Source organism: Sphaeramia orbicularis, chromosome 6, assembly GCF_902148855.1.
Source record: "Sphaeramia orbicularis chromosome 6, fSphaOr1.1, whole genome shotgun sequence".
Lineage (NCBI taxonomy): Eukaryota > Metazoa > Chordata > Actinopteri > Kurtiformes > Apogonidae > Sphaeramia > Sphaeramia orbicularis.
The window spans coordinates 35,434,138-35,450,172 of NC_043962.1; the positions used below are offsets into that span (position 1 = coordinate 35,434,138).

At 33.7% G+C, this 16,035-nt stretch overlaps 1 protein-coding gene across 3 annotated transcripts; it reads left to right on the forward strand.

Annotated features, from left to right (window-relative positions):
- Nucleotides 1-364: 364 nt before the first annotated feature.
- Nucleotides 365-15,831, forward strand: LOC115420444 (gliomedin-like). 3 transcript variants are annotated; one of them, XM_030135682.1, is made up of 25 exons: nucleotides 365-805; nucleotides 1,450-1,501; nucleotides 1,588-1,605; nucleotides 2,908-2,970; nucleotides 4,630-4,725; nucleotides 6,288-6,404; nucleotides 7,339-7,422; nucleotides 7,546-7,635; nucleotides 7,713-7,805; nucleotides 8,603-8,689; nucleotides 8,771-8,860; nucleotides 9,876-9,965; nucleotides 10,053-10,136; nucleotides 11,471-11,533; nucleotides 11,696-11,782; nucleotides 11,883-11,969; nucleotides 12,055-12,135; nucleotides 12,458-12,526; nucleotides 12,619-12,699; nucleotides 12,913-12,996; nucleotides 13,104-13,184; nucleotides 13,681-13,746; nucleotides 14,675-14,800; nucleotides 14,907-15,057; nucleotides 15,135-15,831. In XM_030135682.1, exons 1-25 carry the CDS (start codon nucleotides 479-481, stop codon nucleotides 15,595-15,597), a joined length of 2,730 nt encoding a protein of 909 aa, XP_029991542.1. In that variant the 5' UTR covers nucleotides 365-478; the 3' UTR covers nucleotides 15,598-15,831. The 3 variants fall into 3 exon arrangements, with proteins under 3 accessions (XP_029991542.1, XP_029991543.1, XP_029991544.1); XM_030135683.1 differs by having other exon boundaries at nucleotides 10,059-10,136; XM_030135684.1 differs by lacking the exon at nucleotides 10,053-10,136.
- Nucleotides 15,832-16,035: the final 204 nt, after the last annotated feature.

Below are 16,035 nucleotides of genomic sequence, written 5' to 3' on the forward strand. Positions count from 1 at the left end.
AAAAAAAGATGAAGAGGCCTTTTTATGAAAAGAGGTTTTCAGCACATGCACATCCCCACACTGTTTCACTAAAAGCACCATGAAAGCTCTTTTGTATATCGAAATAATGTCCCTCTTGTTCACAACTTATTTGTTCCACTTCCATGTAATTTTGTGTAGGACTTTACTGGTGACAATATTGAAATACCAGACTGATAAGAAGTACTACACTGTCTGAAGGACATGCCTTTCTGGAAACATGTCCAATTGCTGCTTCTAAATCAGCAGGCCTACACAATTTAACTGTTTCTCAGATGTGTGCTGTTACGCAACACATCATGTGGTTGCTACAGACAGATTTTGACATGTTTATTTCTCACCAACAGCCCAAGTGTAGTTTCCCTCTGACGTCTCATATGTTGGCAGGTGTTCAGAAATGTGCTGTATGTGCTTGTGAACTTCAGCGCCCAGATCAGTCTGCAGTGCACGACCTGGAAACATGAAGGAGAGGACTGGAGCTTCTGTTGAGCTGAAAGCATTGGTGGTGGGGATATGTGTGCTGCTGCTCGTGGCCTCAGCAGGACTCATATTCCTACTGCTGAAGCACAAAGAGCTGGCACAGGAGCTGGGCAGGTTGGACGCCCAGATGCAGGAGCTGTCCCAGAGCTGCAGTCTGCAGAAAGGACTCCTGACCTTGGACCCCGAAGAGGCCGAAAGGATAAAAAAACTCCACCGCAGCAGAAGGAGTGGGACCACAGAAGAAGCACCACAAAGCCCTGACAAAGATGAGGATATGCTGATGCTGGTGACATACACCTCAGTCCCCGTAAGGAAGCAAATCTGAGCACATGTGGGCTCTTTTTGTACCATTTTTAACATCGGCACTGTCATTGACTCACTGTAAAAGGATTTTTTATCAGCTGTAATTATGAGAGACAACTGGGGGTAAACAGCAGCTGTTTGCCGTCATTTTTAATAGAAACCTTTCCTCTCATTTCCCTTTTGGGATAAAAACCATGTGTATGTGATGTAAAGAATCCAGTGGTCTGTTGCAGAGATTAGGAAGAGGTCTGGTTTTCCATTCAGTGTTTCCTCCAAAATACTCCGATGCAGCAGAGTGTGACCATTGACTGCTCCTCCCTTCACTGTAATCGCCTCCTTTTGGGAAATGGCTTTTCTTTAGAGGGTGCTACTTGTGTTTCTAACATACAACAGCACATTCGTGACAGCTACATTCACCTGTAAAAGGAAATAACATGAAAGTAAAGTGGAGGAATTGTATGTATGTGTACACTATATATCTTGAATTAACAGGTGTTTTTATTGTTCAACACTGAGACAACAGATTATTATTTCCATGTGATGAAATGACCTAAATACTTCATCTTAATTTGTTTCCCATCACATTTGAGCAGGTTTTTTAGATTCAGTACTGACTTGTTGCTGTTTTTCTGTTTTTCGCTATTTCAGATCAAGACATTTGTAGAGCTGTGTAATAACTCCAGAGGAATCTGTTTACCAGGTATCTGTCATAAATGTTCTCTAATTCAAGATGCTGTGCTTTCATTATACTGGATTTAATTTGTGATTTTTTTTTTTATTTTTCAGGCCCACCAGGACCTCCAGGTAAAAGCATATATTGAAATAACCTCCATAATTTCCTATATCTGTCTTGCTTGATCTCCTGCTGATATTAACCCATAAAGACCCACACAATCACTGATGATCAAAACCATCTGATGTAAACTTTAACCCTTTTATGCATGAATTATGAGAACCTTAAAGACGATTTTTTTTTTTTCCTGAGTGTTTTTATTCCTCTTTAGGCATTAAAAAAACAATGGAATTGAAGTTTTTTTTAATGAAGCTATTTTTCGTGGAGTTGCAAAAATGTCCATTCAGCTGGACACCATGTGTTTAATTTTTGAAGCAAAGAAGCATGTATTTACTGATATACTGTGTGAAAACTATGAAGAAAAAGCTTTTTAATGCTACTAATCTGATGTTTTCTCACATTTTAACATACTCTAATACTAGTTATTACTCACTTCATGGAGATAATATGCCAAAAACAAAAACAAAAAACAAAACAAAACAAAACAAAACAAAACAAAAAACAAATATCCTTAACTTTTTGTTTGTAGTGTACTCTAATACTAGTCATCGCTCACTTCATGGACATAACATGCCTAAAAAAAAAACAAAAAACTTTTTGTTGTTAATTATAGTCTAATAACAATAACAAGCACTTAAACATGTTAGATCAGGTTTGTCCAGAACAGCAAAGTTACAGTAATGTTATCAATTGCAGTGTATGGGGTGATGCATAAGTGTTCAGTGTGTTGGCTGATATGAAACTAGAACAAAATCCATGAATATACAAGAGTACAGCTGTCCACTGTAGTGACCACTATGCATGAAAGGGTTAATATCCGTTGATCTACTAATCTTATCAATCCATGTAAATAATTGGTGTAAAATGCAGTTTGTCATCTTCTCATGGTCATCAGATATGACCCATTTGGACGTTCAGAGGCTCCGTAGTCTTCTACAACATTGATTCACCAGGAAAACCCATGGAGTTTGATCAATGACAATGGATGGCCACACTTGGTTTAATGATATATTTGCTGAAAAAGTAACTTTTTCTTCAGTCTTCTCTCTTTTTGATGTAATAACCCCTAACTTTAATCTGAGCTTTTATGAACATCTACATGATCAGTAAATTAAACATAGGAAAATTCCTGATGTTTACTGAAAAAACGCAAAATACAGAGGATAATATTATAATAAATGGTGATAAATCACTTAGGAAAAGTTAAATATAGAGGAAAAAAGATTTTGGAACTGCCACTAAAGTAGCACTGTGTCTTTATGGGTTAACTGTGCCGAATTTGCCACCACACCTTAAATATGCTTGCCTATCAGGTCGGCCTGGTGAAGCTGGTTTTCCAGGACCACCTGGGCCTGAGGGGAGACGAGGACGAAAAGGTGAGGGCTGATTGATCTTTGTTTGTGTGAGTGTCTTAAACATTTGATAACCAGTTCCCACAGCCGTTTAGAATAGACTGAATCAGCCTGCATCTCCTTTACTGCTGGTATGTGTTTATTTCACTGTGTAGAAGTGTTGAAGACAAACTCAAAGACACAAGTCATTCAGTTTCACACAGATATTCATTGTTCAGTCATAGTTATATAATATGGGCATCCCACTCACTGTCTGTCTGTAGGAGAATACAGCTGCCATTCATGAAAGACTGTCAAACACTCATTCACACAGTGGTATAAAAAAAAAGTTGACTATTTGGTTGTGTTTTGTAACTTTATTTACAGTGTTACAGAACAAACAAATAATGATGCATCTCCTGAATTGCAAAATACAAAATATGAAAATAAAATAACAATAAAACTTATAATAAAACATAACAGGTTGAATTAATTACTGTGAATACTATGTACATCATCAAGGATAAACAGATATAAAATTATCAATGCAAATCTACACCTACAGTTACAGTAATGACAATAAGCCATCTATCTACCCCTCTAAAAAAACTGTAAATGTAAAGATAGTAGTTCTAGTATGTGCATATAATTTACAGTTTTTGCAGCTGTGGTACTGTATATGTACTAAATGTCAGAGGTGGCAAGTAACGAAGTACAAATACTTTGTTACTTTACTTATGTAGAAATTTTGAATATCTATACTTTAATGGAGTAATTATTTTTCAGCCAACTTTTTTTTTTTTTTTTTACTTCTGCTTATATTTTCACACACTTATCTGTACTTTCTACTTCTTACATTTTAAAAATAACCTTGTTACTCCTATTTCATTTTGGTTTGTTTTCATTCTGGCTTGTCATCATTAAAAAAAAAAAAAAAAATCCAGATAAATGTGCCATCCGGACAGAGTGAATTTGATTGTGGTTGGATGAGAAGTATAAACATATATCATTCTGACACCCTATTGGTTTGTATGTGATCCATCACTCCTGACTTTTTGCACCATTCCAATACTTATATTCAACTAGTCATCATATCTTCTACTCCATGAAACACATGCTAATGCTCAGTAGTGCACATATATGGTTCTTTAATACATTTGAATTGGACTAAAATGCCTTCATTTTCAAAGGGCGTACATGTGGCTGAAACAGGTAGACTAGTGCATCCCAAATGTTTCAACATTCACATTTGAATATAACATTATAGTCATTATGGCCTTTAGAAACATGTTTTTTGGGGAGGTGGGGTAGCGCACTATAGGCCCCTGTGGCACTGCCTAAGCTTTGGTCCTAATGACATTTTTTCCCCTTACATTTACTTTTATACTTTAAGTAGTTTTGAAACCATTACATTCGTACTTTTACTGAGTAAAAAGCTTGAGTTGATACTTCAACTTCTGCTGAAGTCTTTTTAAACCCTAGGATCTACACTTCTACCAGAGGAATGAATGTGAATACTTTTGACACCTCTGCTAAATATGAACTATTGTATATTTCTGTGTGTCTTTAGCTCCTCTTACTGGTGGCACACATTTACATTTAGTGCTTAGAGAAAGTAATTAATATTTACAGAAATGTGTTACCGTAGATAATCTATTAAAAGGTTGATAGTCTGCACTAATGATGCACCTTCTCATTGTAAAGGACGCCCTGGTGAAAAGGGAGAACCTGGACCTAAAGGAGACCCCGGGCCCCTCCGAGTCCTGAAAGGTGAAACCTACGACGACATTTTCATTGAGGGTAAGAGATGAACGCTTTACTTTAACCTGATATGAATAATGTGATTAACAGGGAGGAAACATGACACAGAAACTGTCAAGGCTGGATTCAGCTTGCAGTTTCAGAGTGAAAAATTATGGGATATTTCCTGGTCTTTTTACTACAGCTTTATCTCCTTCTAGTGGCAGCAGCATGGAGAGTGTTAAGAATAAAAATGCTTTTTTTAAATCTCCTTTAACAACACAGGGACAAAACTTAACAAAAATTGGCCCTTAAATTAAATTCACAAAAATGACAATGAATAAATAAATAAATACACACACACACATTTATAAATTTTTAGTAGGTATTCGTGGTCTATGGAGGACACATTAATAATATTAGTGACTTTCTGACATTTATCATCACCACTGTCAACAAATCCTCTTTGTTTATTAAGCAATATTACAGCTTTACTTGTCAAAATATTGCGTGACTTCTCTTTATTTGAGATTCTGTGAGACTCTTCAAAACTATGACCTTTTCTCACAGTTTGTTTCATTATCAAATGTGTCTGCAGTAATGGAATCAACACATTAAACTACATGGATTTAGAGTATTTTGAGTATAATTTGCCTCACTTGTGTATTACAAAATCAATACACTGTTGTCCATAAAGACAACAAAATTATTCCAACATTATAGGCAACAGTGTAGTATAATATGTAAATAATTAGCAAATTACAAGATACCAATAATAAGTAAGTTATTGTAAGTAGTTATAAGGTAATAGTGAATTAACAGTTTTCAGTTCAGTTATTTTATTCTTGTTCATGGAAACCTGTCACATAGGAATGCAAGATACAAAACAAAGTGCAGGAATGTTTTCTAAATTTGTGCTGTTACATACGACAAATGCACTACACTATAAAAAAATGACCATAGAATTGACACCAAGAAGTTGTAAAATTGCAACATATAAGTGAAAATACAATGCAAAGTTGTTTATTTGAAAAGATTTTTGTGTTAACAGTTAAATCAAATATAGCTGTAGGTTTTACAGGATGAGTATGTTTACAAAACCAGATTTGTATGTCAAAAAACAATGTGGTTCTGGTTAAATTGCATGACCATGATGTTGGAATAACAGCCTAATGTCATCCTTTTTTTTTTTTTTTAAATAAAAAGTAATAAAAAAAAAGTAAAGTTAACATTTTAAAAATGTAAATATCATTGAAATACAAGGTTAAATATGCAGTGTTGAAGTAAGTGTTGAATATACATGTTACTCTTACTTACTTTTACAGTAATGTTCTGGTAACCATAGCTGTAAGTTTTGTTTTGTTTTTTGTTTTTTCGTAAAAACAATGGCTTTTTTTTTTTTTTTTTTTTTTACAGTGTATAACAAATTAATGTCAGTATAGTAACAGAATTACATGTTACACAGGATTTTACAATAAATAAGATTTTGCATGTTTATTGTACTTATAGTTACAGGAGGGCAGTGGGAAGATGATAATTATTATTTACAAAGGTTGACAGACTTTCTTCTCTTTCCTGTTTTCTTTCTAATGAGCAGTATTTTTATTTGTGTTTACTTAAAGGTCCTCCTGGTCCTCGTGGTCCTCCTGGCCCAGCTGGCCCTCCTGGTCCTGGTTGTTACCCCTCAGGAACAAGAACCGAGATGAGAAAACACATCTGTCAAACTGACACACTGATGGGTAAGAACATCTCTCACATTACATTACACACACAAGAGCAGAATGACTTCAGAGATGAAAAGAGTGTGTTTATCATTTCTCTTAATAATTAACTTAATAGTTAGTCTCTTAATAGTTGCACAGACTCTACAGATGTGACACTGAAACCTGTCAAAAAAAAGATTTAGACTGATGATGACAGGTGGCTGGAAAATGTCAGTTTTATAAAAGAAGGGTTAATCGTTCTTGCTCTGAAACCCACATCTTTCAGTTTAGTTTATTTTGAATATGCAACAAACAAAAGTAATCCTACTTTAGCCCTTAGAAAGAAAACATATTACAAGAAAACATGAAAAATGTATACATATACAGTCGCGGAAAAAAAATATTAGACCACCCTTGTTTTCTTCAGTTTCTTGTTCATTGTAATTCCTGGTACAACTAAAGATACATTTGTTTGGACAAATATAATGATAACAACAAAAATAGAGTTATATATATATATCATAAGAGTTAAATTTCAAAAGCTGATATCTATCCATTTTCCCCAGTTTTCTTGATAATAACCAAAATCACTTCAGTTCTTACATTAATAGTTATGGTATTGTACTGCCAAAAACAGTGCTTTTACATTCCATGTTTTCTTTTCTGTCTGTTTTAGTCACATGATACACACAGGAGTTAGTACTGGATTGCATAACCATTGTTTTTGATGACTTTTAATGGACTAATAATTTTTTCTGCGACTGTACATGAAAACAAAATATGACTTCATTCATCTATTCAAAAAGGAGTTGGAGGAAGTATAACTTACAACACACTTTTTAGTTTTAGCCTTTTAGTTTGATTTTACGCATGCATTCAGGTATCTATTGATATTTTTGATTAACTGCTGATGATTTTAAACAAAGATGAATCACTAAGGGTAATTCCTAATCTTTATCCACTCTTTTAGTTTCATCTCCTCCTCCTTTGGGTGAAGAGATCTTCAATGGAACTAAAGCAAAAAACACTAACAGCTCCCAGAGTAACACGACTGGTAGGAAATAATTTCTGTAAATATTCCACAAAAATACATGAATGAAGCTGATCATCAACTTAAAGAAAGTAATATTATGTGTCTGTACAATGTCATCTAGTTGAATGTCATTTTTGTCTTTAGATCAACGGTCAGTCCATTCATTCGTCGACCCCAGAGGTGTCTTGAATGTTACTCAGTCTGAGAAACCTCCAGTTCTTAGTGTAGAAACTGGTAAGTAACTGTACCGAGCAACAGAAAGTCTCTAATATGAAGCTACTTTTAATAATACTCAAATATATATTTTGTAGCGACAGTGTCATCTCATACAGACAACAGTGATGACAAATGGAATGAGCTCATGATTGAAAAAGTTACAGAGACATCTACTGAAGTATCAACAGGTAGGAAACTTACTGAATATATTCACTTATATATTAACTTACCCTGAAACCATCATCTGCAAGTTATCTGTTAAAACTTAAATCCTATATTTTGCAGTAACACTTTTTTCTGAGCTTGATCAAAATGATGTAGATTATTAATACATCTCAGAAAAGATGTAAAAAAAAAAAAAAAAAAAACTTAATATTTGATTTCAGCTCACTATCACTCAGTGAATAAAATATAAATCTCATTGTTTACACATATCTGTTTTATGGCATCAAGTTTTCCTCTTCTTCTAAAAATGTCATTATAATGGGAAACCTTTGCAAACTGCTACAACTTCAAAACAGATGAAGATATTAATATAATTACTATTGGCAATAGATAGGAAGTCACATATGGGCTTTCATTTGGTGCCATGACCTTTGACCTTGAGTGGCCTTGAAAGGTCAAACAAATGTCAATTAATGTCTTTAAATATGCTGTTAGACTACAGGATCCTTGGTCCTATTTTTTTTCTATTCCATCTCATCATTTTCTGATGCTTTAGTCAAAGACCCCATGAGCTTAGTTTTTCTCATTGTGAGAGGCCAGCAGAGTGACTCACTACTGCCTCTAGTGGTCACATAAATCCACTGCTCTGTTGGTGTGAATAGATTCCATTCATCTTTCCACAATCCAATGTACTGACACCTTTAGCAGAACTTCAGAGCGCTCTAATGATTATTTATGTCATTTCTAAAAAATCAGCTAGTACAAAAAGTACATACCACCCCTTTAAATCCTTTGTGGTTTTGTTTATTTTTGTTGACAGAGTTAATCTCACCTCGTTCAGACCACAACTCTGACACTCTCAGTCACATGAACAACATTACAGAATCTTCATTTAACTTCCTGTCAGGTATGAAATACATGTTTCATTTGTATTTTATAGTGTCACTACACTATATCCTCATATTCAGTGTTATTTTTCTTTCTTCAGAGCCACCAACACAAAGTCCAGGACATGATGTCAGAGATTTCTTAAACGCTACCAGCTCAGAGAATCCTACAGAAAAATACAGAGAATTTGGTAAGAAACTATTTTAGTGTCAAGAAGATTTTGCAAAAAAAAAAAGAAAAAGAAAAAAAAAAGAAAACAAACAAAACAAACAAAAAACAAACAAAAAATTATATATATATGTATATATATATATATATATATATATATATATATATATATATATATATATATATATATATATATGTATATTTATTTATTTATTTATTTATTTATTTATTTATTTATTATTTTTTACTCCCCAGTCCCTTAATTGTACTCAATATTAATGATAAGATGTAAGAATGGGACCTCATGAACTACTTCATCTGTGTAAAAGATTTGACTTAATCCATTTTTGTACATGATGGCATTTTGGCTCAATGACATATTATCTGACGTGCCAAAAATATCAGATTATTATATTTGTCTAATGTTGATCAGGTTACACTTGAATGTAAATGTTTTTTTTCTGTTCCTGATCTTAAACTAAGGCCTCAATATCTCCTAAACTGACAGAATTTAAGTCTATAGCAGTGCTATAGACTTCTAATTGAAATATAGATGGGTGAATTTCACTCCCTTAAAATGTGAAGTAACACATAATCATAAGTGAAATAATAAATCCTACCTCAGATCCTAAACGATTCATTTGTAGTAATTAACAGTTTCAAGGACTACATTTTCTTCCTCCTTACAGTCATTATTACTCAGGTATCACTCATTTCCTTTCCATGACCAAAATATGCTGAAATCATCTTAAATATGTGCAGATTTTTATCTTTTTTTTTTGTTTTTTAATTGGATTATTTCAGGGTTTCCTCATAATCTGTCATAATCCAATGCTTTTGAAAAACTCAAGACTCATCATCTTTCCATCCAGTCAACAGTCACAACACCTTCACAGAAAACACACCAGGGACACCACTTAAATTGTAGGACATGTTGTTTTTCATTAATGTGTAAAACAACCACATCCTGTTTAGTCTTTTGTGTCCAAATTACAGGCTGCTCGTTACACATTCCTAACATCTTTTCTTTTTGATAGAATCACCAACAAAGCATCAAACTGAAGACACCAGAGGTGTTGAGAATGTGACCCAGTCCGGGCGACGTCTGGGCATCTTTATGAAAACTGGTACAAAGTCATTTACAGTCACAGGATGTTATTTTTAACAGACATGGATTATGTGTTAAAACCAATATTTTTATACAACTTCTCTGGAGTCAGTAACGTTTCAACCAGAAAACACATTAAATGATGCCACAACTGAGAAAACCACAGAGACACCAATCATATTACTCCCAGGTAGGATGTGTGTGTTTGATTGTATGTAAATGTATTCTCTTACTGTGGGACTAGAGTGAATTAATGCTTAGCAAATAAATCAAAATTTTGCTTACGTAATAAATTAGACAACATTTTGATGAATGTTGTGGTGAATTAAACATGTTTAAACCATTTATTGATTAAATTTCAAGCAATTTGAGTAGGGAAAATCAAAATATTATAATATTGTTGAAAATGAAAAAGTAAGAAAACTGATTTATTGTACACATTTTACATCACTGGTGTCAATGGGAATATTTTCATTTCACTACAGTTTATATTCAACATTTAAAAATCTGACTTTAGTTGATAAATGCATAAAATTATCTAAAATTGTTCAAGCAAATTCAAGTAAATGTTGCATAAAGATTTAGTAACACCTGTGATATCCAGGGATGTGTTAATCCAAATACAGTTTTGGGAAATATTTTGCAAATGTGAGAAAATGGAGTCACTTTTGAGAGCACATTTGATTAACTTTGCAAATTATTTCTCAGTGACATTTTGCTGCCCAATGGTCATATTTTTATTGTATAGAAAAGAAAACTGTTAAGAAATAAAACCTTAAATCATGTGTTATTTTAATCTACAACTAATCTACAACACATCCGAATCACTTCCCCCACGGTGAACAACTTCAAAGATGACTCCATCATAAACACAGTCCACTTGTTTACAGAACAATCCAAAACGTCACTCAGGCCTTTTCAGAAATTGTGTCGCGAAGTGCATTGTGGGAATGGGAATTCCACACACCAACAATTTCACTGTCTCTTCTTGAGTGCTGAACCCAAATGTTGCCTTTACAATGACTATAGTCATTATTTAAAACAACCCTGGTGGACTGGAGAATTTTACGATCTGAATCGTTTTCTTGACGAATCTGTGAGAAACCATTTTCACTTCCCACCATGCATTTCACAACAAAATTTCTGAAAAGGCTCCAGTGACGTTTCAGTTTGTTATGTAAACAAGTGGACTGTGTTTATGATGGAGTCATTTTCAAAGTTGTTCACCATGAGGGAACTGATTCAGGTGTGTAAGCATGGAAAGTCTAATGGATTAGTGATAATTAGGCTATCACTGCGGTTTTATGAATTTAAAAAAAAAAATGTGATGAAAGTCACACGCTGCTTTAACGCTTATAAACTATCAAACTTTTACATTGAACATTATTGCAATGTTGAAGTTGACGTTTAAGGTTATAATAAATTGTAGTGAACTGAAACTCCAAAGTAACAGGCTACAACTGCTATCTCTTACTACTAAATATGAGAAAAATTGTGTGTGATCATTTTTCTTTGTTACTTTAGACTCTTCGTATTCTGTCCGAAGCAGCAAAAAACAACATTCAACTAAATTGTGGACAACAACTGGTGAGAATATTTAATGAATTCAAGCTTAGTTACACAGATCAAAGTGAAATTGCTAAATTAAGTTCTCAACAATGAATATTTTTGGTTCTGTACAGTGTTAATGTGTTCATACAGTGTTAATGTTTATGCCTTTTGTTTAAAACTACACCTTCCTCTTTACAGAATCATCACAACATCCAACAGAAGACACCATGGAGGTTTTAAAAGGCACTGACTCAGAGAAACTTATAGACACAAATACAAGTCCTGGTAAGAAAAAAAAAAAAAATCAAAAACCCCAACATTTTACAGACATTACTGTCAAGCAGTTTCACAAACATCTTAAACCCAATTCTTTCTATATTTTTAGAGTTTCTGTTATTAAAACCAGATGATGGTAGAAACAGACTGAGTGATACAGACGAAGTTACAGAGACCCCGAGTGAAATTTTAACACGTGAGTAATAATATTGTTTTATATATATTTTAGGTTAAAACATCTGTCTGTCTTTTTATTAAGTTCATCTTGTTTTATTTCACAGCCTCACTTTCCCTTGAACTGACTCAAAATAGTGATATCTACAATATCATTGAAAACTTTATTCATACATTTATGAAAAGTGGTAAGAATGTATTGTGTGTGCTGTTTGTTTCTATAATCGACCACTTACATAATGCTTTAATGTCTCCTGAGCCATCATGCTTATTATGCTAATATAAGCTTTAGTCAATTAATATTTAATGATGAAAAGCTGCTGCAGTTTATATTCATCTTGCTTATTAAATGTCCTAAAATGTATGTCTGAAAATTAAATATTATTGACTTTAATTGTCACTTTAAAGTCATATCTTTAAGTGTTTTGTATATGATAAACAGTTTTGTGTATCTTTATTAGTGACAAACAACTTAAACTGATTTTTCTTAAAAACATTTTCCTCTGTCAGTGTCATTAAAACAAGACCCCGACCAAGACAGACTGGATGTTACAGAGGCTCCAGATCAGTTTTTAACATGTGAGTAATTGTTTTTAATAATATTGTGAATTTTACAAACATTAAAACCTTTTTCTCTTTTGTTACTGATCATGTCTTGTTTTATTTTGCAGCCCCACTTTACCCTGAATGGAATGAAAAGAGTGAAGCCTTTAACATCAGTGGAAAGTTTATCCAAACTTTCCTGAAAAGTGGTATGAACACATGTGCAAGTTTGTTTCCAGAGGTTTAGCATAAATATGGTCTTTTTTCCAATTCATCATCCTTAAACTGAAATTAAGATGTTTTTTAATTCAATATTCTTTAAACTGAATCATTTCTGACTGGGAAATGTAACGATACACATATAAAATCTGCTAAACAACTGAATACTGTTGAAAATCTGTTCACATTTTCATTTTTTTTAGTCTCTGATTTCTTCACACACAATGACGGAGACAAACTGAATGATACAGAGGACGTTACAGAGTCTCCAAATGCAATTTTAACATGTGAGTAATAATGTTTTGCTTTGTACAGATGTTAAAAGAAGAGTTTCAATCTCTGCTATACAGTATGTGATGATGCAATATAAAGTGTACCTTATTTTATTTTACAGCTTCCTTTTCACCTGAAGAGACTGAAGAGAGTGATGCCTTCAATATCACGGAAAACTTCATCAATGCATTTATGAAAAGTGGTAAGAACACATTGCATTGTAGGTACTTGCAGAGCCATTACTCAGGACATTACTGAATACAGAGTTGTAATTTATTTTAATTTAATCTTAATAAAAAACACATTCTATTCATTTTGGATATTTGGTTTCATTTAATGCTTGTGCATATAAGCAACTGATCGACAGCTGCATCCTGTTGTGTTTTATCTTGTTTGCACAATCTTTTCTGGGGTATTAAAAAGCTAAATACGAACAGCATTAAAATAAATATTTAAAATTAAAACAAATTGCATTACACATTCCCAGTATTCCCAGGTTTCATGTAAGTTTAGCTTGAATAGTAACTCTTTTTGTTGAATCAGCCTTATTACCCAGATATAAGATTGATTTTACTAAAATATTTAATGAATTATGGAACATTTAGAGTGGTTTTGATTAATCTTGTTTATGAAAACATGTTTAAATAAATGTGTTGATGTTAAAAGTATTTACCTTTTTTTTTTCATGGTTGCTTTAGACTCTTCATTTCCACACCAGAAAAACAAGCAGAATGTGACAAATGATGAAAGAGGAACAAGAACTGGTGAATATCTATCTATCTATCTATCTATCTATCTATCTATCTATCTATCTATCTATCTATCTATCTATCTATCTATCTATCTATCTATCTATCTATCTGTCTGTCTGTCTGTCTGTCTGTCTGTCTGTCTGTCTGTCTGTCCGTCCGTCCGTCCGTCCGTCCGTCCGTCCGTCCGTCCGTCCGTCCGTCCGTCCGTCCGTCTGTCCATAATATCCTGAGACCCAAGAAAATGAAAGTTTTTCCTTTTTTACAATGAAGAAATGTCTTGATTGGAAACTGCATAATGCAACAGTTTTTCTGATACATTTACTTTTTATGTCAATTATTTTTTTGAATGCAATGTCTTTTGCAATGGCATTTGAATTTTTTAAAGTAAAACTATGAAACTTTTGTCCCCTACAGAGGACAAAAATGCATTGGTGACCATCTTAAAATGAAGACACATAAGTAAAGTTCAAGTATAGTTCTATTATACTGAGGTGTAGGACTGGTATTTGGTGTTTTACAGTTTAATTATGTTATTTTCCCATCCATCCTTCCATTGGATTTCAGAATCTTTCCAGAAGTACAGTTCTGAACCAAGTTATTTCTTAAAACATAAATGTCTAATGATTAAACCATGGCACTCAGGCTCAAAACCTTGTTTTTTAGTTCTAAGTCAGGATAAAAATCTCAGGTGTACAGGGCAGGGCTGATGCTTATCAGAAAACTCAATGTATTCTTTAAATACCCCCATAGATCAATGCATTTGATCAAAATCTAAAGAACGGACACTAACTCTATCAAAGTTAAATGTTAATGTACACGACCAAACTCTGATTACCTTAAGCCTTCTCTGTTTCCCTGTCTGTCAGTCAGGATTAAGAGAAGTATCTATCTATCTATCTATCCTGAATACTACATATATCTGTTTTTTTTTTTTATCTAGAGTGCAGTATTAAAAACATAAAATGCTCAGACAAAGTCACTGAAATGCCAGCCACTTTTGGTGCCTGGATGTCAGATGCCTCCCAGCTGGATGACGGTCGATTCTGGATGGCTGAGCATTTTTCAGGTTACTTAACACCACTTTACATTTTCTCACAGAGATTTTTGAAGATTTTTTCTTCTTTTTTTTTTTTTTTTTTTTTTTACAAACTAACACTGTAATGTTTCTTTAGGTCGAGTATTGATGGAGTACAAGAACATTTCAGAATTTCAGACGTCAACTTATAAAATCATAGATCTCCAGGGGTTTTTCCAGGGATGTGGTCATGTTGTTTATGAAGGAAACTTCTATTTTCACAACGCAGGAACAAACAAACTCATAAAGTAAGTGTGACATAAGGTTTCCTATGAGTTAGTCTTTGTGGCCATAACTGACCCTCATTAATGTTGTGATTGTACAGATTGAACCTGAACAAGAGGAGGGCAAGAACCCTGATCATGGAAAACAGCAGATATCATAACCTTGCTTATCTTTTCCACAACTCCAAGACCTACTTTAAGTTTGCAGTGGATGAAAATGGACTGTGGGTCATCTTCGCTTTAGACACAGATGATAAAATGATGGTTGCAAAGCTGAACCATCAGACCTTCTCTGTGGTGTCTCTCATCGACGTTGCTTATCCTACAGCGAAAGCAGGCAATGCTTTTATTGTATGTGGGGTGCTTTTTGTCACAGATGCCAGAGACAGAAGGGTAACATACACCTTTGACTTACAGAAGGAAAGTGTTCTTGATGTAACTTTTGACTTACGGGCAGCTAACGGTACCTTGGCCATGTTGTCTTATTACCCCAACAAGAAGCGTTTGTATATGTGGGACAACCGCAACGTGAAAACATGCAAAGTCAAACTCAAACATGGCTGAAAATAATAACAAACCTTGTAAAGTTGGTTTTGTGTAAAGTTTTTACAGTTAGCTCATTTTTATACAGGTTGACATGTTTTATTTATGCAGCTTTTATGTAATGGGTGATTATTAGAGATATTTGTTTTGGACAAAAATAAAAGTATTATATGTTTCCTCATGTAATGGAAGTTCAAGGCTGTTTGGATTCATGTAATAAAACATTGTTATTAATAAATGTTTCACCAAAGACAAGACTGAATGGATGTTACATGATTGGCCTCCAAATATTTATATTTACAGATTATTTTCCAAAGTATAGTCAGGGTTACATTTGATATACAGCATAAGTCCTTCTATTGAAGACTGTAGACTTTACATGTGCAATTCATTTAGTCAAAGCCCTGAGGGCAGAGGCTGAACCTTCTAGTAATATTGTGACTTTAGTTTGTTGGAAAC